Genomic DNA, 27138 nt, shown 5'->3' on the forward strand with positions numbered 1-27138 from the left:
AAAATTTTCTTCCCAAAAATTTTCTAAACATGTATTTTCACATTTCTACCTTCCTAACAAGAATAAAGATTTTTTAATGCTAAATGTAATATTTCAATTTTTAGCAAATTACTATTGATAAAATAAGATGTTATAAAATTGATAAAATAAGACGTCACTTATACATGTATTATTATTATAGTTATCTAAAATAAAATAACTCTAATAATAAGTATATCAATAAGAATTAAACTTAATTATTAGATAAAAAAGAAGACCTTATGCAATATCTCTATTCTCCACCAATGATATTTCAATACCTAGTCCTCATGCTCCCACCAATAAAATGATCATCATAGAAGAAACATACAAACAGATAGACTTGAAGATTTCACCATCGTGATCAATTAGAGCGTATCTGATCTTCAAACAGATAAACACGAGAGAATAACTCTTAGAGAAAAGTCAAAAAATTCTAAAAAAATAATTTTTAGAGAAATGATATATTTTAAAATTATAAAACTTGTCTATAATAAAACTATTTATATTAAAACTATTTATATCTCACATAACATACTAAGATAATCTATCATCAATAGCAGCAGCACACTATTATCAATAGCCAAGTTCTAAACATAAGAATTGACAAGTAAAATAAAAGGTAAGAAAAATTGATACTAAACAATGGTATAATTTTATTAAAGAAAAAAAAACATAATATATTCTCTTTAAGTTCAAAGAGAAAACAATATCATTCTCTCGTAATAAAAAAAACGAATAGCAATAAAATCTTAAAAATAAAAATGATTTTTTCTTTCTTATTTTTTCTTCTCAAATACTAAACACTAAAGAAGAAAACAAAAATAGTGTCTAAGAGAAATAGCCATGTCCTTTTTATAAGAAAAAAAAAACAAAATAAAAAATCTTGGAATCTACAGTGAAGAGTTAATATGACTATGGTTTAACAAATTATGAAAATCATGGAAAAGAATGGTACAACTAATAATTCTCTTGTATATGCTTTAAAACAAACTGCTTATAATTTCTCAATATTCGGACATACATCAAGTCTGTCAACTCTAGTATATTGCTAATAATTTGTTGCCTTTCAGGTCTTTTTGTTGTCTCCGTTTATTCCAAATAAAGAATATGTTTTTTCTTTCTTAATAAAGTGAAGAGAATCAAGAGTGGGAATTATTATGTCCATGACGCATAGCTTTTATGGGTCGTAATCTCTTCTATTAAGATTTTTTTTTTGTTATACAAGATATTTGATTGAAAACTAATGATTAAGGTATAAGTTTTACATTGAAACGTGGAATGAATTTGACTTGTTTATTCATTGTATCATGACGGACAAATGTCAATTTGTTTAAAAAGTAATTACCAGATTTATGATCAATGTACTAAGTACTAAATTGTGGGTTTTTAAATAAAAAGATTCTCCTTTGAAGTTCAGAACCACTTATTTACGTTTAAATTTATTTATTATTTCGAAAAAGACCTCAAATTGGTCTTCTATAACAATTCTTAAGGCCATTTCACATGCAGGTATATTCTATTTATAAAAAATAGTGGTTAATATTATTTCATCTATCGAATATCCATATATGAGTCGATTCTTTAAAAGCTCCCTTAAGTCTATTAATTTTTAAATGATTCTGAATTATTTTATTTAAATTTAAAATAAAATAATGAATAACGTTTAGTCACCTAGATCGAATTATACTTTCTTAACACTGCAAAATTATGTATAAAATATGATAGATATGTAAATATATTTAAATATTAAAATTAGAAGATAAAAAATAAGATTTCTTCAGTTTCTTTTTAATCCAATACTTATTGAATCGTTTGTTCTTTTGTATCAAGATATAATCATAGTAAAATCATAATATCAAATATAAAAAAGTAGTAATATAATATAAATTGCATCAAACATTTTACAAGAAAATTTGGTGGATTATTTTTAAAAGATTAATATTACGTTTGGAGAGATTAATACATATCACTAATACGGTATATTTTACAAACTAACTATTTTGATATAGATTTGTTCTAACTAGACCTGTCAATTTGGCCCCTAACTATTTTGATATAGATTTGTTCTAACTAGACCTGTCAATTTGGCCCTCCTTACATGGTTTGGTCCTAACCCACGTAGGTTGGGGCCAAAAAAATTCACAGGACCAAAAAGTTCCTCGTAGAAAAAGCCCACGGGGTCAAAATATCTTCAAAAGCCCTGTGAATCAGGGCCAACCCATGGGCATTTTTTTAGAAAAAATGTTTATTTTGAATACAAAAAAAAATATAATTAACTCCTAATTTGTTACAAAAATAGTTACTATAGAAAATAAATTGAAATTTTTATAAGAGGAGAGTTCTAAAATCAAGAAGCAAAAGCAAAATGACAATATTTATTGAGTTAGATTCTCTAAGTATATAATTAAAGGATCATTTTATAAATTTGAAATTTAAATATTTAATTTCACGTTTTTTTAAGTTATAAGTAAGAAATTAACTTTTTATCTAAAATTATCCTAATTGAAATTTAAGAGAAGATTTTCTCTAATTGAAGCTCTTAATTTAAAAAAAATAGACTTCTTTATTTTCTTAGAAAGTTATTGAAAAAGAAATTAAATATAAATGATTTTCTTTTTTATTTTATACTCAACAAATCATGTTCATAACAAAAATAATAAATAAAAAGAAAAAACTCATAAACCTTGTGCAGACTGAAGTTGTATTCGCCCATAGAATTCAATCTCGTCGTACTACTCACTCAAAATGTTTACATTTTAAATGTCATAAACATAAATATAAACATAAACATAAACAAACATTTATGTTATGTGTTCTAATTGAAAGTTAAAAATAAATTATTTAATGTGTTAGTTAAGGAATTGAAACACTATAACATTTGTCATTCTTTAGTACTTTAGGTCTATTTAAAATTTTCATTTTTTTTATAAACTTTTAAGAAATTAACTTTCTTTTTATAATATATCTTATGGTGATTTTGAGAAAAGATTATCAGAGAGAAAAAAACAAAATAAAACATAAGTTTAATTTACACATAAAATATTAATACTTTTTTTGAACAAAAAAATTTAGATAATAAATTTTTGAATTATTTTTAATTTTAAATAATTAAAAGCAGATTGAGTGATATTTTAGAAGTCGAGGAAACAAAACAGTGATTCTTTTTAAGAACTGTAAAAGCAGTGCAAATATTAAATCAAATTAATATGTTATTATCTCTCTTTGGGGTTATTTTGATATTACTAATTATATATAATTTTCTAATAATTGGTGTCTGCAACATAAGACATAATTTTATTAAAATTGACAACAAAATAAAGCATTTTTATAATATTTCAGGAAAATAAATTTGTAATACTATTTAGTTGTATAAAATTAAGTGTGTGGTTTGCAATTGTTTTTAATTATTTAAAAAAGTGGTTATTTTAAATATTAAATATTCTATTATACTATAATTAATTAGTTTTATTTAATAATTTGAAATAAGAAATCAATTACATGAATATAAAATTTAGTACTTTTAATAGTTACTATTAAGAATGTTGAAGTTTAGTTTCCAAAAAAAATTTAGTGGGCTAAACACACCTTAACCTTGACCCTAACCCCCTTGAGAGGGGGCTTTGGGGGTTGGAGCTTTTTTTTGGCCCCCATTTAAGGGGCTTCTTAAGAGGGGGCTTCTTCAAGAGTGGGTTAGGGCTAACCCCGGGATCATGGGTCAAATTGACACCTCTAGTTCTAACAACCTTTTAGATAATTTTTTACATTTCTAGTTTAGTATAAGTGAGTCTGCTTAATATTTATCAAATCTTCACTATAACATAAACAATTAAATTGATTGTTATATAACTTGAATATATCATATATTTATATTTATATCTTTTTAATTTGTATTGACATATAAATATAGCTTCAGTATTACTTTCAGTTCATAATTATTTGTAATATATATTATTTACAACTTAAATATTTATCTATTTCAAAGTCTTGTTCGATACTGTTTTATCCTTAAAAAATATATAAAAAATATTTAAATTATGATCTCAATTCATCAAAGTAATAAAGTATAATAAAAAAATAAGTATATCTATCAATTGACATAAATTTTAACTCCAAAACACATCAATTATATGATAAAACTTAGTTTTTTTTGGTTAATAATCAAAACTTTCGTGGAACCAAACAATAATGTTACTTAAACAATAAAAGTGATTCACATGAGTAAAAGTATTTTAAAATTAATTAATATAATTTTTATTTAAACAACGCTTAAACAAAAATTAAAAATATATTTTTCCTTATTTTTACTTGAGTAAAAACATCTTATTCTAACAAAAGTATATGACAAAAAAAAACTATATTGAAGTTGAATGGTGTGACCTGGAAAATGGGTTAAAAGAGTGAATATGTGTATTATACTAACGAGACCAGATTTTATTTTAATATAAATGGATTTTAAATATATCCTGGTTCATTAGCATAAACACCCAACCTCTCTCTAAAACTTAGAACTCCAAGTTCTTCTGTCTTCTCTCTAACCTTCACTCTCACTGACTCAGTGCATGTCCGCTTAGGTGGTGCTCAAGCGTTCACAGCATAGAGGGCTATATTTTGAACCGATTACTTCCTTCATTCGGACGGTAAGTAATTTTCCTCTTTTCCTCCTCTATTTTGGAACCTAGGGCATGCTATTCTACTAATTTCATGTAACTAGAAACCTCCGCCTTACACTACAAAAAAGAAGGGTATTACCGAAGGCCAGAAGCCCTCGGAAACAACCCAAAACCGTCGGTAAAAGGTAATTACCGAAGGCTTATCGACGACCAAAGAGCCCTCGGTAAATCCCTTGTCGCTAACATTTATCGAGGGCTTTTACCCTTCGGTAATTACCGAGGGCCAAAAGCCTTCGGTAATTACCGAAGGGCAAAAGCCTTCGGTAATTTGCGAAGGGCGGAGAGCGGGATTTCAGATTTGGGCAGAGAGCGGGATTTCAGATTTGGGCAGAGAGCGGGATTTCAAATTTGGGCAGAGAGAGGGATTCCAAATTTGCGCAGAGGAGAGAGGGATTCCAGATTTTGGTAATTTGGGGAGAGAGCCCTCACTCCTATTCCCACGTTGTAACCGTCCACGAGACTCACATCGTAGAAGTCCTTGTTACCGTTGCCGGAGCTTCCGATCTTGAACTCCACCAGCGTCCCCGGCAGGACTCCTCCGTCGATGCATTTAAGTCCCCCCTGCACAATCTTCAGTGGCGCATTTTTCGGCGCCGGAGTCGTCAAAGGTGCATCCAGTCCGAGCCCAGAAGCGGCCTGACCAACCGGACAGAGCTGTGAGGTGGACCGACGAACCGGGCTGCAGGGCAAAACCGCCAGAACCGAGAATGTCGGCGCCGTTGCCGGAAAGCGTCCCCTGCCAAACTGTGTAACTACAATGATTCTGGAGAGAAAATACCGTGGCAGATGCTACCTGAAAATGTATAATCCAGACATTGATTAAGAAAAAAATTAGAAAATCGAAAATGCTTGGGTCTTGGGGTTTGGTGTTCTCGTTGGAGAGGAGAGGAAGATGACGTTTTGGAGGAGCAAAGCGGAAGGGTTTCAGAGGAAGGGTTTTGGACGACGAAACTTGAGCTACTGGAAAATGAATTGCAGAGAGGGAATAACTTGATTTTAACCAAAATACTTCGAAGACATTACCGAGGGCCACAAGCCTTCGGTATTTTATTTCACCACAGCATTACCGAGGGGTTGTAGGCCGTCGGGAAAATGCCGCCGGAAAAACCCACATTTCTTGTAGTGTTAAACCTCTTGTCAAAACTTAGATCTAAAGAGTTGTTCTATCACCCATTGGGTGGTTTGTAGGGTTTGGTTGAGTTATTGTTGAGTCAGGCACTGTTGAATCAAGTTGTGAGCTTAACTGTGAAACCCTAAGATAAGGGGAGCTAGATATTGTTTTCAATTTTCTTGCAGTATTTGTATGTATGTTAAATTCCTTAATGGGTGTGCTGTTTGGTTTGCTTGGTTAAGCTCTAAAGTAAGTGGGTCATACATGTTGATGCGTGTGATGTATGAAATTGTAGCGTGAGGTCTGTAAACTGAATTGGTTGAATCTAGCTGCTGTAATTGTGTGTCTTGGAAGTGCTTGGAGTGATAAATCTGTTATAGCTTGAATGAAATGGAAAGTTAAGTGAAATTATGGTGTTTTATGGCAAATGGGGGAAGTGAGGTAGTGATTTTGGGCATTTGGTGCCTAAAGCGCAATTGGGTTGTTGGGGTAGTCTTAGCTAGTGTATTGTGACTTGTTTGAGTCACTAAATTGATCAAAATAGGTGCAAAGCAGTAGGATTGAGTTTTGGATCCCTAAGAATGGTAGTATGAATGTTTAGAATCATTTAGATAAGTTTAATTAAGTATAAGACAATAATTAAGGGTGTTAGAAGTTAGTAAAAATGGTTAGGAATGATTATGTTAGGTGTTGTTCATAATTCTGCAGAATTATGCAGTTTCGCCGAAAGTGAACTGATAATCGTTCGGCCATGCGTTGTTGAGCGTTCGGTCTCTTAGGTAGCGTTCGGTCTCTTAAGTAGCGTTCGGTCTCTTAGGTAGCGTTCGGTCTCTTAGGTAGCGTTCGGTCTCTTAAGTAGCGTTCGGTCTCTTAGGTAGCGTTCGGTCTTGATAGTGCTCGATCTTAGGTAGCGTTCGGTCTTGATAGTGCTCGGTCTCAGGTAGCGTTTGATCTCTCAAGTAGCGTTCGGTCGTAGTAGCATTCGGTCTCTCTTAGTAGGCGGTCATAAATAGTGTTAGGCCACTTCTTCAGTCTTACCTTTTATGGACCGTACGGTCCTGTCCTTTGGGAAGTAAGATACCATTCAGTCTCCACCATTCATAGGGTGTTCGATCTTGCTCATTATGTGTTGATATTTTCCGTTCGGCCTATATTCCTTTTTATTCCAGTATGCTATTTTACTTAATTGTTCCAGTTGCTTTAAGGGCTTATGTGTGCATTATCATGTTGGTGTTAAAGTGAAAAATATCAGTATTGGACGTAATTTCATGATCCTCAAGGGGGAATACATGGTGGTGCCCTCAGTGTTTAGAATGATTTGGATGGTAGTTCAGTCTTTGGGGTTATCCTGAAACTACAATGGTCAATCATTCTCAAGTAGAGAGGATTGAATCATGTCGTAAGTAGTAGCAGGAGGTCCTAGTCTTGGGTGCTTCCAGTATGGCCCAAGGTGAGTGATAACAGACTAACCTCGTGAGTGTGGTAGGGTAAAACCCATTGGCAATGGCTTTGCAAAGCAGTAGAGGCCACCAGGAGTGCATGACCTGCCATAGCTCGACAATCATTCTAAGTCCGGACGAGTCAAGTTTGAGTGCAACAAGTTACGTTTGTGTAGTGTAGTGTATCTGTCTTTACTTGCATGTTGCCTGTGACTGCTATGACATGATTTTTGTATATCTAGCTCACCCTTGCTTATGTGTGTTAGGTGTTTTTAATTCAAGCTGTTATACAGTTTGTTCTGTTATTCTGTTTACTATAAAAACACTGTTTGTATTGCACATTTGCTGTTCAATACACATTCAATATTTTCACGTTCATTTTTCTGTTCTGATATCTTCTATCAGTTTCATTCTCTGCAAGTTTCATTCTCTGCATTCTCTAACAGTGGTATCCAGAGCCCAGGTTGAAAGAATACCTAAGGGGTATCGTTCCGAGTACAGTGCGGCTGACTGTGGGTGGTTTAGAACGATCAAGAAAGAAGTTCTTGGGCAGAGAAGAAGGGTGGACCATGGCTGATTTTTCTACGACAAACTTTCCTGTACTCACCGACAAGAATTGGAGTAGGTGGAGTACGCAAATGCGCGTGTTGTTTCGTGTTCAAGATGTGAGCAGTGTGGTAGAAGGAGATAATTCCATGAGTGATTTTCGTGGTTCAGATGATCAGAAGGAGATACTAAGAAAGAAAGATGATAAAGCCTTGCTGATCATTCACCAATGTGTGGATGATATGCATTTCGAGAAGATACAAAATGCATCTACGGCTAGAGAAGCGTGGGAGATATTGGTACGGTGTCATTCTGGGGGAGAGAAAATCAGAAAAGTGAAACTCCAGACGCTGCGGAGACAATACGAATTGGCACAAATGGAGGACAGTGATAAGGTTAGTGATTACTTCACAAGAATTCTGAGTATTACTAACCAGATGAAGAGATGTGGCGAGTCCATTAGTGATTTCATGATAGTTGAAAAGATTATGCGGTCTCTACCTCAGCGGTTCGATTACATTGTTGTGGCCATCGAAGAATCAAAAGATACAGAGAAGATGAAGATTGAGGAACTGCAAAGTTCCTTAGAGGCACATGAAATGAGATTGGTAGACCGAAATCCCGTAAAGAATGATGAGCAAGCACTCAAGGCGTTGTATGTCAGAAATGAAGAGAAAAAGAAGTTCAAGAAATGGAAAGGAAAACCAGCGAAAGGAAAATGGAAAAATGAGTATAATGCAAATGAGCAAGATGAAAAGGTTGAATGTCCAGAAGGCAAAAGTGGTTCTGAAAAGAACATAAAGAAGAAAGATAGAAGGAATGTAGAATGCTTTAGTTGTCACAAGATGGGGCATTACGCATTCGAATGTTACTCAAATAAAGGTAAACAAAAGAAGAAACAACAAAACAAGGAGGCGTATCTAGCTCAAGAGGACTCTGACTCAGAACCATTGACGCTGATGGTGACAACAACATCTGATAATTCACAATCATTTGTGAAATCGTGGTATTTGGACTCGGGATGCTCAAATCACATGACATGCAACAAGGAGTGGCTGATCAGATTAGATGAATCAAAGAAGAGTAAGGTCAGATTCGCAGATAACAACACACTCCAGGTAGAAGGAATGGGAAATGTGGTTATACGGAGAAAAGATGGCTCACATGCTATCATAGAAGATGTTCTACTTGTGCCAGCAATGAAATGCAACCTTCTGAGTCTTGGACAACTTGTTGAGAAAGGATTTACAGTTGTTATGGGAGGCTGTGATCAGGTAGAAGTGTTTGATAAAAATAAAGTGTTGATCTTGAGAAGCAAGATTTCTAAAAATCGAACATTTCAAGTGTGTATGGATGCAGTAGGAAGCTGGCAGTGTTTGTCAACTGTAAAGGATGATGATACCTGGAAGTGGCACTTAAGGTTTGGCCATCTAAACTTTAAAGATCTAAGGCAGCTAAGTGGAAAAGGTATGGTTTCTGGAATGACAGAAACCAGTATACCAGAAAACGTGTGTGAATCTTGCATTGTGGGAAAACAAAGCAGAAGACCATTTCAAGCGAGACTGGAGATGAGATCCAAAGGATGTCTTGATGTGGTGCACTCTGATATATGTGGCCCTATGGAAGTGTCGACCATGGCTGGAAATAGGTATTTTATCACTTTTGTTGATGAATTTAGTAGAATGGTTTGGGTGTTCCTGATACAGCTGAAGAGTGAAGCGCTTGAGACATTCAAGAGGTTCAAGATTAAGGTGGAAACAGAGAGTGGAAGAACCATTAAAATACTCAGAACCGATGGAGGGGGTGAGTATACATCTCATGCATTTGAACAATTCTGCCAAGACAGTGGAGTCAATCATGAAGTAACAGCACCATACACTCCACAACACAACGGTTTGGTAGAAAGGAGAAACAGAACAATTATGAACATGGCCAGGTGTTTGCTGCGTGATAAGTGCATGCCACGAAATCTCTGGGGTGAAGCTGTGTCAACAGCTGTTCATATATTGAACAGGTGTCCTACCAAGAGACTCACAGGCAAAGTTCCACTCGAGGCATGGACAGGTACAAAACCAAGTGTAAGTCATTTCAGAGTGTTTGGATCTTTGGTTTTTAGCCACATTGCAGATCAGAGGAGATTGAAGCTTGAAGATAAAGGAGAGGCGATGGTTCTCGTGGGATATCATCCAACAGGGGCATATAAGCTCTACGATCCTAACAAAGGTAGAATGGTGATCAGCAGAGACGTAGTAATTCTAGAAGATGAGAGTTGGGATTGGGAGAAAGGGCAGACCAGTATCAAGAAGGTGTCGGTGGTGACTGAGATATCAGATGCAACTGATAAGAAAATGGTTGATGGTGCTGATAGTGATGATACACTAAAAAGACCTAGAAGACAGTCTACAAGACCACCCAGATTTTCAGATTACGAGTTATATACGGATACTGGTGTGAGTGATGAAGGTGATCTGGTTCACATGGCGTTAATGGCTGGAACTGAACCAATAGATGTAGATGAAGCTATGGCAGAAACCGAATGGAAGAAAGCCATGATTGAAGAACTCAGATCCATCGAGAAGAATAAAACGTGGAGTTTAGTCGATCTGCCACATGGAAAGCAATGCATTGGATTGAAGTGGGTTTTCAAGCGAAAGATGAATCCAGATGGCACTGTTTTAAAGCACAAAGCTAGGCTTGTGGCAAGAGGATTTTTGCAAAGACAAGGAATTAATTTCACAGAGGTGTTCGCTCCAGTAGCAAGGTTAGAAACAATTCGTGTAGTAGTTGCTATTGCCTGTGCTAAAAGATGGTCTATGATTCAACTTGATGTTAAATCTGCGTTCTTGCATGGACCACTGGAGGAGGAATTCTATGTTCAACAGCCTTCAGGATTTAACAGAGTGAATAAGGAGCAGCAAGTATACAAACTTCATAAGGCTCTCTATGGCTTGCGGCAAGCTCCAAGAGCATGGAACAGAAGGATTGACGGGTTTTTCCTTGATCTTGGGTTTAAACGCTGTGTTGTGGAGCATGGTGTGTATGTAAGGGAGAGTACTGATGGCAACAGGATGATTGTCGGCTTGTACGTAGACGATTTGTTGATATCTGGATCAAGCCTAAAGGAGATAGACGAGTTCAAGCGTATGATGGAATCTGAGTTCGAAATGACTGATCTCGGGAAGCTTAATTACTTCTTGGGCATGGAATTTACTCAAACAGCAGCAGGATTGTTGATGCATCAGCAAAGATACATGAAAGAGTTACTGGAAAGATTCAAGATGGCTTCATGCAATGATGTTAGAAGTCCTCTTGAGGTAAATACCAAGCTGAAGTTAGATGAGACTGAAGAAGGAGTGAATGAAACGATCTTTAAACAGGTCATTGGTTCATTACGATTCCTATGTAATAGTAGGCCTGACTTGATGTTTAGTGTAGGCCTGCTGAGTCGCTTCATGGGAAATCCAAAGAAGAGTCATATGATGGCTGCCAAAAGGATATTAAGATACGTAAGAGGGACAATTAACTATGGAATCTTGTTTCCATATGGTTTGCGTGAGGATGAACTGAAGTTTGTTGGCTATGCAGATTCTGACTATGGTGGAGATCTTGTTGAAAGGAAAAGTACGTCTGGAAACATATTTTTCATCAATAAAGCACCTGTTTCATGGAGTTCTAGAAAGCAGAATGTTGTTGCTCTGTCTAGCTGCGAAGCAGAATACATATCTGGATGCCATGCAGCTTGTCAAGGAGTTTGGTTAAAGGAACTAATGAAGGAGTTAGGGATAGTTGAAGAAAGTCCAGTGCTGTTAAAATTGGACAACACTTCAGCTATGAACTTGGCTAAAAATCCTGTTAGCCATGGAAGGAGTAAGCACATTGAGATCAAATATCATTTCTTGCGTGACATGGTAACCAGAGGAAGAATTGAGCTGATCTACTGCAAATCTGACTTACAACTTGCAGATCTTCTCACAAAACCACTTAAGACTGATATAATTGAGTTTCTGAGAAAAGAGATAGGAGTGTTACCTCTGGACAGCTTGATTTAGGAAGGAGTGTTAGGTGTTTTTAATTCAAGCTGTTATACAGTTTGTTCTGTTATTCTGTTTACTATAAAAACACTGTTTGTATTGCACATTTGCTGTTCAATACATTCAATATTTTCACGTTCATTTTTCTGTTCTGATATCTTCTATCAGTTTCATTCTCTGCAAGTTTCATTCTCTGCATTCTCTAACAATGTGTTTGTGTTTTGCTTGGGTATGCTTTTCTTTTGCAATGATCATCTACTTGGATGTGAGTAGAGGTGGATGAGGTGCCTCTGGAACAAACTTTGGAGGAAAATAATGCTGCTGCTTAGTCTAATTAGGACTCTAAGTGGTTCCTTATCTTTTGAAATACTCTATTACATTTAAGTTTTAAATTATGATTCAATATGGGATGACTGCAAGTTTAACAATTTTATTTACAGTTTACTCTAACTGTTCTCTTATATTAAAATATGAACTTATTATATGATTCTGTATAATCTGGTTGTTACAAATGGTGATACATTTTTTATTTGAAATAAATAATTGATAGTTGTAACAAGGTTTATAAAATATGCCTAAAAAAAAGGGGGGGGGGGGGGGGGGGGGGGGGGGGGGGACAAGTATTATAGGAAATTGACGACAAGCGACCGAAAGTGACCTACCCATCACCATGCAAACATGAAGTCTTACAATTCTAAGATGCATCGTTGATGTCTGCGTCAAGATTTTGGAGCTGGACATGTTACACATACATATGTCAGCTTTAATCTTCCCTTTTTTTGTCACCACAACTTCCCATCACACTATTTTTTTTTCTGGTATGGTGGGAAGAATCAAGATCAGCGACCTGTCATTCATCATTTCATTCAGAGTTTTCCCAGATATTTTATTTACAAACTTTATTATTACGTCAAATGGACAACAACATCAGTTATTAGTCTTATCTTCACAGGATACAAAATATAAATCAGTACAAATTTTGTTTTACACGCAAACTTTACAAAATTAAGATAAATTTAAAATTTATTTTAAAGTTTATCTTAATAAAATTTATTATTTTTAAATATATTAGGTCAATTATTATTTATTAAATTTATTATTTTATTTATTGTCAAATTATTTATTAATATCTAATTTCATATTTAAAATATATATTTTTTAACATAAATATATAAATGTATTGAAAGTCTCGTATTAATTAATAATAAACAAATTTAAATTTTACTTTATGAATTAATTTTATAAAATTGAATTAAGTTTAAAATTTATTTTTTAATTATAATAGAATCCAGTAACATTATCGTTTTTTTTATGGAACTTTTATCAAATTCTTAAATCTCACCTTATATGGCCGTCTGAAAAATAGAAGAAGAAATTATCAAATAGAATTCAAACTGTTCACGTTAAATTAGCAAATTTAATAAGTGATTAAACAAAAATAGAAAAACCTTAAATTTTGTAAATGACAATACTGAATTACGTATTTAAAGAAATATTTTTGGAATGGTTAGTTAAAAGTGGTACCATATATTAAAGAGTTTTAAGTATTAGCCACTCTTTTCATGAATGGACAAGCTTGCGTCTGAGTCGATCGACAGCTGCACGTAAGCTACCAAATCCATCCAACGTAGGTTGTGGTCTTGTGAACATCACTTATATATTTTGTTCTGTTTTGGTTCTGTAGCCATAACTTTTACTCTTTATTGTTTTTTTCTGTTGATATATTATAATATATTATCGTGATGATATGAGTATGCTGTAGTTGTGAGCTGTTGGAGTTGTTGTATAATGAAAATGTGGCAGAGGACGGTGCACAATCAGATTTTGCGAATGATAATAATTTGAAATTGACAAAAGGGGTGGTGGAATTCATAATTAAAATAACATAAAAAGGAATGAGGACGAGATCTTCCAAGAATGCACTACATATTATATTATTACTATATAAAATATATTCCATGACTCACCCTTCTGCCGAAAGAAAAATGTGTTTATTTTACCAATTTTTTATAAATATCAGTGTGCTTGCTTTTAAGATGTTTAAAAACAAGTATTTTTTTTATACACATACATTATATACATTATGACTCGTCACTGTGTTAAACTAGTAGGTGCAGAGCAGGAGTTCAACATGATAAAATATAGAAAGCTATATGTTATGATGGATGTGTTTCACAGAATGAAAAATGTAAAACTCCATGAAATGAAGGGTATGTTTGACAGAAACAGAAAACGGGAAATACTGTCAATAAGAAAACATAGTAAACGAACTTAAGTAAAAAAATTGGCTAAAATACTAATTTGAATTTTTATTTTTTTAGTTTGTTCGCCTTAGTAATGATATTATTTTATATTTAATTTGATTTTAATTTTTATCAATTTTACTAACATCATTTAAATAATTAACTCATAATGAACTGTGTATGTATGTATATATTCATTCGTAGTATTTGTTTTATTTTTTTAATTTAAAACAAATTTCCTATATGTTAATCCAACATTATGTTATGTGACGTAATTAGATGTTAATGTGTTATATTTAATTTGGTTTCTTTTTATTTTTGTTAAATTCAATCTTCATTTTTTAAAAATGTAGCAAATTGAAACAATATTTCATTTTTATATAAATATTATAATGATATTTTTATTAAAATAAAAATTTTATTAAAATTTTTTAATTTAGGATTAAATTTAATTTAAAATTAAAATGAAAATTTTAAAAATCATTAAAACCTATTAACACTAATTTTATGATGGATGACCCTTTAACAAAATGGTTACAACCAAAATTATTTGTTAGTCATATAAAGAATATGGACATTATCTTTACTAATGACCGTTAAATATAAAGAACATTATTTCTACTAATGACTGTTAAATGTTGAATGTTATTAATACTTATGTAATACTCTATAAAAGAAGAAAGAAAGATAAATAGATAAATTGGGGAATTAGAGAATAAAAAATATTGAAGAATGGACACTCGTTGAATCTTTCATTGATTAAAATTAGTATTATATTTTATGGTGAGAATCTTAAATCTTAAAGATCCTATAGTAATTTTTTGGAATGAACTAAGAACCTATAAAAGTAAAAATTAACTTACATGTGATCCTTAACCATGTGTACTCTGATTATCAATTATCAAACAGATAAAAGATAAAGTGAAATATAAAAATAAATAAAAGAATTTAAGAATTTTTGTTTAAAATAATGATTTTTATAAAATAAAATTTCACATATAATTTTACCTTTTTAATAATAAGACGTTTTAGTGTAATTTATAAAATATTTTACTCTTGCATTTAAATCTTTACGATCTACATGAGATAGTGTAAAACCTATGAAAAATATTTATCTTAATAGTAACAATTTTATTACTAGATTTCTTTGTGAATGGAAAATATAATAAGTTTATGTAAAAAATAAAATGTGGAAAGCTAAATAAGAAATTTTGGTAGCTTAATTGATAAAAAATTTTGGTGATTTCAAGAACATGGGTTCAAACTCTCTTCTACCTTTTTCTAAAAAAAAAATTAAAAAAAAAAATTAAAATATTGATAGTGGATAAAGCACTCAGATTTTAAGGCATTATTGAGAAATCCAATATGTCAAGTGGTGATTAAAATATTAAAATAATAAATAATATTAAAAAATTGGTGAATAGTAAAATTTTTGGACTATAAATAGCCATGAGAGGGGAGGCTATTCTGCACAAAGAGAGGAATAATCAAGTGAGAAAGCTTGAGAAATAGAGAAGAAAGAGTTAGGAAGAAATTTTTAGTTGCAAGAAGAGTAGAGGTTCTGAAGGGTTTTCGGGGAAACAAATTCTGAGCAAGAGATTAAGTCTGGAATAGAAGTAGGGGAGCTAACCTTTCTAAGATTTTATATTATGATTTAGTATTTTTTTTATTACTATTCATGTCTTGAAATTCTGTGTGAATACTATTAATGAAAAACATAGGTGCTTACTGTATATCTATCTATACTGAATTTCCGTGCTAATATTATATGCTGTTGTTTTGAATCTGTAAATAAGAAATTTGTTAAAACTAGTTGAGGAACACTTTGGCTAAGGAAAGACTTGGTACTTAAGTTGTCCATTGTGACGCACCTCTCTTTCCTGGAAGTCTACTCGACAAGTTTTTAACTTAAATCTTGTTGAACAGATTATGTACTGTTAAATTGTTGTGCAATATATCTTGTTGGAATGAAAATTTCTGATGAATTCATGTTATTGTGGTAGATATGGAATTATGAATTATAATTGTGATGGTAGGATAGAGGAATCTTAAAAACCGGAGTTGGTACATCCCTGATCATAGAGCAGCCCTGGTCAAATCCAGTAAGTTGTGACTAGTCATATGTACTGGCGTTTATGGTGAGTTTGATTCATCAAACATTTGATTCTTCTCCGGTGACCATTTATGGTGATATTTTAGTATTGTTAATTTATTTTGTGATATATTCATTTTGTATGATTTCTCTGATGATTGGATTTTATTGGATTTGAATTTATGCATCTGAACATGATATGAGTATTATGGGGAGATTTTGTAAGGGTATAATGTGAGTTGAGGAATATGAGCATGGTACGAGTCTCGTGGAGAGATTTAGTAATGATATGGTATTTGTGTATATATTGATGTTGAGGGTCCTGTAGTTGGAGGTTATTCTGATACTCTAATAATCATCCAGTCTCAAGTAGAGAATGATGAATTATGTGGTGAGAGGGGCATGAGGTCCTGTTCTATGTGCCGGTTTTGGACATAGTGTTGAGGACTAACCTTGTGGATGGTATGGAGTATTTTGGAAGTGTATTTGTAAGAAGAAGTAGAAGTCATCACAAGTGCATAACCTCCCGTGACCGCTCATCAACATATCATCGGAATGAGTTCTATTGGGTATTGTGGAATGAGTGTCCATTGGGTATTGTGGAACGAGTGTCTATTGAGTATTGTGGAACGAGTGTCTTTTAAGTATTGTGGGACGAGTGTCTATTAGTAATTGTGGTATTGTGGGATGAGTATCTATGATGCGATTGTTGTATGATGGTACAAGGGTGTCTGACATAATTATTATATGATGTTTGTTGGAGTGTATCAAAGTAATTATGCATGTTTTATAAATGATTGGTTGCATGTTAGCTCACCCTACTTGTTTGTATTTGTGTATGTGCGATGATTGTATAATTCGTTATACGGGAGCAGATAGCTGATCCAGTGCTAATGAAGAAAGAGATAGAAAAATAAATTAGAAGAATTCGAGTTATATTTATGAGTTTATAGTTGAAATCTGAGTTTAAAACATATATATATATATATATATATATATATATATATATATATATATATATATATATATGTCAACTATAAATTTTCAAGTATGAGATTAAGGGATGTTAGATAGACTCTCCTAAACTCTACGATTATCATTATAATATAATTATTTGTTTAACACATGCACTAAGTCATGATTAACCTATTATTCCAAATTTGTGATCCAAATTTCATACGTATTTCCTTAGACATGATATTTAAACTATTGTTAATCATTGTGTCACACGTCGTTTAAATAAAGCAAAACAATAATATTCAACCTAATATCACATCATATGTCATGTCCTCATAATTATGTTGCATCATAATTAAAAACAACTCAAACTTAAATTCCAAAATAACGATTAAAATCTCAAGTATCGCTACCCAATCATGCTCTAATATGACTCCTAATAAAATAAGAAGATAAACTACTACTCTTACGAAGGACTCAAGTTCAAACATAATAATTTCCTTGGCCTAAAAATTCAAAAATTGCAACAACTTCAAGTAAAACAAACAACACGACTCATTAAAACAGCTACAACTAATGTTAAATAGCATGTTGTTACATTGTTTACAGTATATTGGATGCACATTAAAAGTCTACTAAGAATATTTAGTGATTCATATAACTCTTTATATTTGTAACTATTAGAATATTGTTCATTTTTAGTTCTATACACACAAACATATAAAATTTAAATGATAAAAATTTCATAAAAAATATAAAATTTTAAATACTTAATAAATATATAAAGTTTAATTAAAAATATTTAAATTTATAAAACATTTAAAATTTGACTAATCCTTACTTTCGTTTATCTATATTCGTATAACTCCTTTTTTTTAATTTTCTTAACACGTGATTTGCACTGTCAATTTTTTTTCTTATCTTCACGATAACACTTTCACTTTGATTTAAAGATTTAAAGGCATAAATTCACAACAAAAGTTATAGATCACTTAATTATAAATATTTAAATCATATGCATCAAGAAAAAAAAAAGTAACATGATGAACACTTAACAACTCTAATATGTTAATAAAAAAGAGTATTTTAGTTTTTCCTACTTAATATTTTAGTTTGATAAATATGAATTGTAAGAAAAAGTATATTGCCAGTCAATAAGAAATATATTTAACATAAATTTTTTAATATTTTTTTATTAAAATAAGTATTAGCGATTATTTTTTTATTTCTATAATTATTACTCATTTGTTTGTTATTAAGGATGTGTTTGAATTAAAAAGATTATTTGAGAAAGAGAAAGTGGATGAATTTGAAGGGATAAAAAAAATTGTAGTGTTGTTTGGATTAAGAGAAAAATTATATGATTTGAATATATTTGAGATAAAAGTTTATGTATGATGTGATTAGTATAATTGATTACAAATATATTTTAATAGATAAAATTAAATGATTATAATATTATCTTTAAAAGTAAATATAACGTAAATAATAAAAATCATCTTAAAATGAAAATAAAAATGTTATTTAAAATTACAAAAACATTATTATTATTATTGTAAGAGTCTGAAAAAGTTTAAGGTCATTGGGCCCTATGTGGGGCAGCCAGGCCCATCAGACTAAGGTCAACCTAACCTTAGGAAGGGCTCCTCAGAATTTTTCATTTTCTGAGCTCTTTTCTCTCTAAGACTCTTTGCCCTAAACTCTTCTATGCCTTCTCTCTAAATTTCCAGCTCTCTGAACCGTTCAATCTTGGGTTGGAAGGTGCTCAGACGTTCACCACATCGAAGGCTTCCTTTTGAACCGATCGTATTTTCGTTTGGACCGGTAAGTCGTTTTTCCCTTCTCTTTCACTATCTTCGAACCTAGAGCATGCAACATTACTGGTTGTATGTTATTAGGGGGTTTCGTTTTCCTGTTTCTGCCAAATCAAGCTCTAAGAGCTGTTACTGTCACCACTTTGGTGGTTTGTAGGGTTTGGATTGAGTTCGCGTGTGTGAGATACCAAAAAGGGGCATCCTTGTGAGCTTGGTAATACAACTCTGAGGTAAGAGGAGCTAGTTACATTTTAGATGTTGTATGATATGCCTGTTTGAATTATTTTGATTGTTTTACTGTATGCTACTTTTGGTGATGAGCATGTTTAAATTGTGTTTGTTGAAAATGAGGAATTGGTGTGACCATGGTATGCTTATTTTCACTTGACTTGGATGAGTTTGTTGGCTGTAATTGATTTTGTGGGAGAGGTGGGAGTAAGAATTATGTAATATTGGTCATATGGACAATAATTAGGTGCACAGGTACTGTTCTAGGTTACTGTGAAGGGAAGTGAGATAAGGAAATGGGGAAATCGGAGTCTAAAACACCATAGGACAGTTTGGATGACTTAGATAAATCAATTGTGACTTGTTGAGAGTACTGTGTTGGTAGGATAGAGGAATCTTTAAAACCTGAGTTGGCACATCCCTAATCATAGAGCAGCCCTGGTCTGATCCAGTCAGTTGTAACTAGTCATATGTGCTAGCGCCGAAGGTGAGACTGATGCGTTCAGACATTTGATTCTTCTCCGATGACCAATTGGGTTAGTAAGGAGTGGTTGAGGTGGAAATCATGTGTTAGTCGTGTTAGAAGGGTAAATAGTTAAGGAAGTACTGTTTTGAGTCTTTTGAAAGGAACTGAGGTAGAGAATTTGAGCATAGGTAGTCCTGAGTGCAATTGGGCAGTTTGGCTAGTTGGGATGAGTCAATTACAACTGGTTAGGGTCATAAAATTGAGTAAAGTCATGTTCAACATGGTAGAATTGAAATTGGGTTCTTGGGTTAATATAATCGGAGTTTAAGTTAAAACTTGGGTATTGATCACTTTAAAATCATGTTAATAACGCTTGATAATCATCTAGAGAAGTTTAATTAGGTAAAAAATATGAATTAGAAGTCTTAAAAGTTGGAAGAAAGGCCTAGAAGTGGTAAGGAGTGGGTGAGTGGGTAATTCTGCAAAATTTGCGTTCTGCAGATTATGCAGACTCGCTAAGCGAATGCTTTCGCATAGCGAGTCCTCATAGAGAGGTGCTCTCTGTTTGAGCATTCGCACAGCGAGTTGGTGCGCTGTGCGAAAGAGTAGAGAGAGTTGTTATCTGTTTGGTAAGTCGCGTAGCGAATGTAGTCGCTTTGCGACTGTTGCTAACTTGGGAAATTAGTCAAATTAATTCGAATAGCGAATTTGGGGCGCTATGCGAATTTTAGTTGTCCCCCTGTCAGGAAAATTCGCTCAGCGCATCAAGGGTGGTGCGCTATGTGAATTTTAGCTGAAAAACACTCTCCTCGTCAGGAAAATTCGCTCAGCGCACTAAGGGTGGTGCGCTGTGCGAATTTTTGCTGTCTTGCCATGCATTTTGGTGCATTGTGAGACCTGGTTCAGTGAGTTTCATATTTTTCCACATCTGTTTGAGTTGTTTGATGTTGTTTGACTGCCAAGATGTATGTATGGTGTTGTTGAGTGGTTGTAAAGCATATGAATGTGAACTACAATGATGTAATTGAGTATGAAGTGGACATCTCAGGGTGAGATGATTGAAAGTGATGTGTGGGGTGTTGTTGTTGTTCTGTATAACTGTATGGAGCTTTGAACTGGTATGTCTATCCCTACACTCAAAGCACTGTTCATGCTCAAATAGAGAAGAACAATGTGAGTGGTGAGAGTAGAGGGAGGTCCTCGTCTATAGTCTTAGAGTTTAGACATAGACAGATGGGGGATTTACCTTGCATAGTGTTGGGGAGTGCCAGCTGAACTACGCAAGTGCAAAGACGACCAATAGTTCGACAGTTATACCAATTCGGATGAGTCGTGTGAGTGTTTGAGTCATGGTTTAAAGTGATATGCCTTGATTGTTCTTTATATGTAGCTAAGCACGATGATATTTATTGATTGAACTATATGATTACTGCTTGTTTATCTAGCTCACCCTTGCTTCTTTGTTATGTGCTGCTTGTGTATGTTTTTCTTTGCGATGATCATTCACTTGGATGGGAGCAGATGTTGTTGAGGAGATTCCCTTGGAGCAAGAGTTGGAGGACACTGATGCTACAGTGCAGTCTACTTAGGAATTTCCTATTTGAACGCTTGAAGTGTTGAATACTCTAAACTGTTTAAGTTTAAAATTCTGTCTTCATATTTGGACGACTGTAATCCCGTACTTAATTGCAAGTCATACTCCAACTGTTCTCTTTATTTGGATGTTGACGCCTATATTATATGATTGTGGTTATTATATATTTGGGATATCACAATTATCATTATGATTATAATAATAACTATTATTATTTTAATATATTATTTATATTATATATAATAAAAATTGATTATATATATTATAAAGAAAGTAATAATATTATTAATCATTTATTTTTGTCATTATTAAATTTATTTGTATTTAATTTTTAAATGAAAAGCCAAGACAGTAGCACCACATCTAATCTTTGTATGCATATGGTAGCTTTGGAACAAAAAAAAAACAGTTTGTAATCTTACTATCCATCCACAGTGAATCAGTGCCAATCTCCTTCTTATGAGAGGATGAAAATGTGCTCTTTCACCTGCAATTCCATTTCAGAAATCCGAGCAAATCTGCTTATCCAAACATATCAATTACTTCCTCTCCCTCTCCCGTAAGTTGGTCCAAATAAACACTATCTAAATTAAATTAAATACAATAAACATATCCTTGAGAATTAAATAAGCTATTTAATTCAGTTAATAATATTTTTATATTATCCTTTAACATCAGAATTTAATATTTTGAAATGTTTTATCTATTTATTTTTTTCTTACCTTTCTTATCACTAATGTATAATAATTATATGACTTAAATAGTTTTTATTGAGTTTTTGGATGTGGTTCCAGTTTTCTGTTAATAAAATCACAATTTTTATTAATTTTATTTAATTTAGTGTTTTTATTAATACTGTTTAAATAGTTAATAGTATAATATATAATGTGATCCGTTACTATAACGTACTACACCTAATTTTTTTCTTCATGTAGTATTGACCTTCACAGATAACATCTTTATCACCTTCGTCATCATCACCTTCCTCACCACTATTTCAAAATCTCATTCACCTCCACAAATTTTATTACTTATTCAACATCATCAATTTAAAAGTAATAATTAGATTATTTTAAATTTTGGTTTACTCTCTAATAAATAATTAGATTCTTTTAATTTTTGGTTTACTTCGTAGTAGTAATTAGATTATTTTAATTTTTTGTTTACCCTCTAATTATAAAAGATTTGGGATTGTGCATTTAGGATGAAGGAGACAAAATTGGGAAAAATGAAGGAATGTCTCGAAGCTCAAGAAATGTATTGATTTTCAGATTCTCACAATTTTCCACGTATAATAGAAAAATGAGTTCATAATCATTTATGAAAAATCCACTTCAACATTAACACCAAATTTAAATCATCCACAGTTGCAACATTCTATTTTATTTAATCATAATAATTAAAAGTGATTGAAAGTGGAAGATGTGTCCCTTATTAGAAGTTATTAAAAGAAGAAGTAGTATATGTGTCCTTAAATTGTATCCTTGATTTAAGGTTCTAGGTGTGTTTCCACGTAGGTACACACCCCATCTAGCAAAGATAAATTATCAGCTCTGATATCACTGTTGGATTTAACAAGAAATAGATTCACCGAGAAAACTGAACAACAATGAGATTTGAGCCCAACCACATAAGATATTGACATCACTATTTATCTAAAATCTTACGACAATTGATTAATGGGTCTTTTATCTTTATATACTGCTCTACTTTCTCATTTCTATCTAATGTGAGACTTAGACTCACACTTAGATTTTCAATACCCTAACGAAAAGTGGAGAAGAAAATGAATAAAAAAATAATAAATGATTGAAAAGAAAAGATGAAAAAGAAATATATCTAGAATAAAAACCTTCACCTTATAATAATGAATCACATTATAAACTGTATCATTAACTATTTAAACATATTAGTAAAAAAAATTAAACTCAACAAAACTAATACAAATTAGAACGTTACCAAACAAATTAGTATTTAAGTCTACTTATATTTATTTTTTATATTATAAATGAAAAAAAATGTAGCCAAAATTTATAGAACGGATGTGGATTTCCATTTTATTTTTCTAGAAGGTCCTAAAACTTGAAGACTTTAATTTCAATTGGAAGGGAAATAAGTAGTAATTAAGATAAGTTATTAAAAGAAATGGTATTGATGCGGTTGACAATTTGAAATTAATTACTGCAAAATTGACCAAAGAAAACCTGTAAACATTAACGTTGATTTGAATGAAAAATAAATGAATAAAAAACTTATCCGAATATTAAAAAGTTTTGGTGGGATTAAGGTAATTGTTAGGGATTTTCGGGGTGAAGAGGAAGGAGGGTGGTGGATAACTGTGAAATGCTTCTCGTCAAGTCCTAGTCAGATCACGCTGTCTCGCATAAACAAACAAACCAACAAACCCACAGAACCGAGTCAGCTACAAATTACAAATTACAATTGCAATTACAACACCAACTCGGAGACATCTCCGTCGAAAACCCAACACCCTAAGCCAACCCACTCGCCACCACTGCCTCCATTCTCCTTCTCCTTTCCTTTAACGTTGATTGATGGGTCTGCGATTCTCGTCTCAGCCATCGGAATCGGCGCCCAAGTACGGTTTGGGCGAGTTGCCCGAGAGCTGCGTGGCTGAGATCATGACCTACATGAACCCTCCCGAGATTTGCAAGCTCGCTACGCTCAATCGCGCCTTCCGCGGTGCTTCCTCCGCGGATTTCGTCTGGGAGTCCAAGCTGCCGTCCAATTACTCCGTCCTCCTCCGCCGCATCTTCGATGATTTCCCCTCTCATTTGGGGAAGAGGGGGATTTACGCCAGGCTTTGCAGACTCAATTCTCTTGATGATGGCACCAAGGTAATGGATCAATTGATTAATTAATTAATTAATTAATTAATAATTATAAGCCGTGTTGATTTTTTTTTTATTGTTATTGGTTTGTGGTTTGATGTGAGAGGAAGTGGAGTTGAGATAGTTGTGTTTTTGTGCAGAAAGTGTGGCTGGATCGGAGCACGGGTAAGCTGTGTTTGTGCGTTTCGGCCAAGGGATTGTCCATAACCGGGATTGATGATAGAAGATACTGGAACCATATCCCCACTGAGGAATCTAGGTCACTTTTCTTCTCCTAGTTATACGCATTGGAATACTTGTCCCTTTTTATTTTTTATTTATCGATTTATATTTTAATTAGGCTGGCCTTCCAAATTATGATTTGCTGTTTGAAGGAGGGGTGAGAAAAATTAGTGATGGGATGATAGATAAGAAAACGGGGAATTGGAGGGGGAAAATAGAATTGGGTTGGGGTCTGTTTGGTCCTACTGGATCGTGGAAAGGGGGAAAATCAAATGTCAACTCATTTTCACTCCGGATTGCTAGTTTGCTTCATAATCATTACCATCCTGAGTTATTTCCACCTTACAATGTTTCACTTCTCAATCAGGCGAACCCTAGATTCTCAGAACTCGTGACATAGCAATTCTTAAGGAAACCCCAAATAATCTTGAGTGTTAAATTTAAAAACCCTGGGAATCGGGAAGTTATATAAAAGTATCCAAAATTACAATCAATTCAATTCCCAGCATGTTATACCATACACCTAAGTTCTGATATGAGTAACATCCGTATTTATGTTGTTATTCGTGTTCCATTCTCCATTGTTTATTGTGATTCTTTACTTTGCTGACTTTTTAGTTTATAATTACAGTTGAATGGCATATTTGTGTTTCCCCCTCTGTTATGGAGACTTTATATGTATACACACACACCCACACTATTCAAAGTGACACTATTTTTTGCTAAAAGTCATTCTTATTCTGTGATATACATATACACTCTTCCTTTTACACTTTTGTAGTCATTGGGATCATTCAATCACTTCAACCATGGGATGAGTTCAATGAAATTATTCATTTCCAGAATTTTTTGTGTGAACTATAAAATAAAGTGAGCTAACTGGGATTGTGTAAGATTGTATAAGGTTTTTAATTACTGTTGTTGCCACAATCTAAAAAACTGTAATGTTGTGGGATATTGCAGACATGTGTAAATCTTACGAGTCTTTTCTGTTGCAGAGAACTAAAACCTTAGAACTTGGTACTGTGGTTGCAGTTATAGTTGAGACCACAATCTAAATTCATGACTACTGTATCAATAATGTGGTCATGTTTTATAATTTATCACCTAGAAAATTTGGTGGTTATGTGTATATATTTTCCATGTTCAGAGTCTTTGTATTGGTGGTTGTGTGTATATATTATGGTTCTGGTATGTATTGTAGCTTTTGGTATTGATTAGTGTTGGCTGAAAGTTGTTCTCTGACTTGTGATGTTGTGAAGGATATGCTTCATTTGCTATTGTTATTTTGGTTGATGATGCAAGTTGCAATCTCTGTCAAGTAGTTTATTTGCAAAATAAATATAGTTTAACTGTTGATTTGGTTTAATAGAACCTTGGAGTAAAACCTATGTTATCTCCTTGATTTGCAGATTCAACAGTGTTGCGTACCTCCAGCAAATCTGGTGGTTTGAAGTGGATGGAGATGTTGAGTTCCCGTTTCCTGCTGGGAGATACAGCATATTCTACAGAATACATCTAGGACGAGCCTCCAAAAGATTTGGCCGGCGAGTTTGCAACACAGAGCATGTTCATGGGTGGGATGTAAAGCCTGTTCGATTCCAGCTATGGACTTCAGATGGCCAGTATGTTACATCCCAGTGTTTTCTGAATGGACCAGGTAAATGGGCCTTTTACCATGCAGGCGATTTTGTTGTCGAGAATGGTAATGCATCAACAAAAGTTAAATTCTCTATGACTCAAATTGACTGTACACATACAAAAGGAGGGCTCTGTTTAGATTCTGTGCTCATATATCCAAGTGAATTCAGAAAGGTTAAAGCATTTTTAAATAGCTCTTAACCTTGTCGACAAGTATATATAATTGTATACTAGAGCGTAGGCCGCGTCAGGAGGAATAGAGAATCGAGTTTTTAGTATGGTTCTTTAAGGTTTAATTAAGAATTTTGTAGAAGCCAGGAGTTGATGTACATATCGATCAATGTCTGGTTATTTAGTCTGGAAGACTATCTCGAACATTCTATCTCAACCATGTATGGTGCAGAATATTATATATTTTTTCTGCAGATGGAACAAAAGTGACCATTTGATGACAATGAAATGTTGATCATGCTTGAAGTAAACGAAAAAAACTGGACTACTTTTTTAGTCTATGGACTAACGTTGATCATAGTTTATAGTTTACTTGAAATTTGGTATTCCTTTCTACTTGTTCCCATGCTTGGTTTTCTGTTACGAGAAACCTCAACGTATGTTCACGGACATACAACTGAAAAATCTCTTGTTTGGTCTTCAACCGGATCCTATTAAAAAAGGGGTTGTAACATATTCTAACCTTGGAATTTAGTTTAAAATGAAAAAGAAAGAGGGTTATTTTTGAAAAGTCAGTTTGCAAAGGAAGACGCAACCAATATTAAGTTTGTAAACATTAATTCAGTATAGATTTAGCATACTGTAAACCGGTCTCCTTTGCTTTAACTTATCGTCGACATTGTTTGGTTGATCTAGAGCTTGCACGATAATTCAGTGGCGTGAAAATGATATTCTATCACCTTCCCTTTTTTATTTCGTATTAGTGCCACAATTGATTCTACAGTAAATTTGAAAATTACGGTAGAAAAAAGTTTAATCTAATTCAGTCACGGATTATTAGAATGCTGGCCGAGTTAATTGTAATAAAAATATTGAAGATATAATGTAATCTATAGAAAGTAAGGAGAGTATAACAAAAGTTAACGATCGTTTATGTTCGTCTGAAATTTATTTCAAGAGTTTTATTAAGTTCTAAAATAAACATTTTTTTTTGCATAAGTGAATGATACTAACAATTGACAACAATTTAACTATAGACT

General features: G+C 33.0%; 1 protein-coding gene across 1 annotated transcript; it reads left to right on the forward strand.

The window, feature by feature from the left end:
* Positions 1-23566: 23566 nt before the first annotated feature.
* Positions 23567-26285, forward strand: LOC108335936 (F-box protein PP2-A12). The gene is made up of 3 exons (XM_017572206.2): positions 23567-24070; positions 24205-24323; positions 25699-26285. The coding sequence occupies exons 1-3, from the start codon at positions 23768-23770 to the stop codon at positions 26126-26128; spliced, it is 852 nt and encodes a 283-aa protein (XP_017427695.1). The 5' UTR covers positions 23567-23767; the 3' UTR covers positions 26129-26285.
* Positions 26286-27138: the final 853 nt, after the last annotated feature.

The sequence above is a fragment of the Vigna angularis genome, chromosome 1 (assembly GCF_016808095.1).
Source record: "Vigna angularis cultivar LongXiaoDou No.4 chromosome 1, ASM1680809v1, whole genome shotgun sequence".
Classification (NCBI taxonomy): domain Eukaryota; kingdom Viridiplantae; phylum Streptophyta; class Magnoliopsida; order Fabales; family Fabaceae; genus Vigna; species Vigna angularis.

Excerpts from the sequence above, each read along its gene's own strand:
- LOC108335936 (XM_017572206.2), top strand. The coding sequence starts at position 23,768 with ATGGGTCTGCGATTCTCGTCTCAGCCATCGGAATCGGCGCCCAAGTAC. Across the intron at positions 24,071-24,204 it reads CTCTTGATGATGGCACCAAG|AAAGTGTGGCTGGATCGGAG; the intron begins GTAATGGATCAA and ends GTTTTTGTGCAG. Across the intron at positions 24,324-25,698 it reads ATCCCCACTGAGGAATCTAG|ATTCAACAGTGTTGCGTACC; the intron begins GTCACTTTTCTT and ends CTTGATTTGCAG.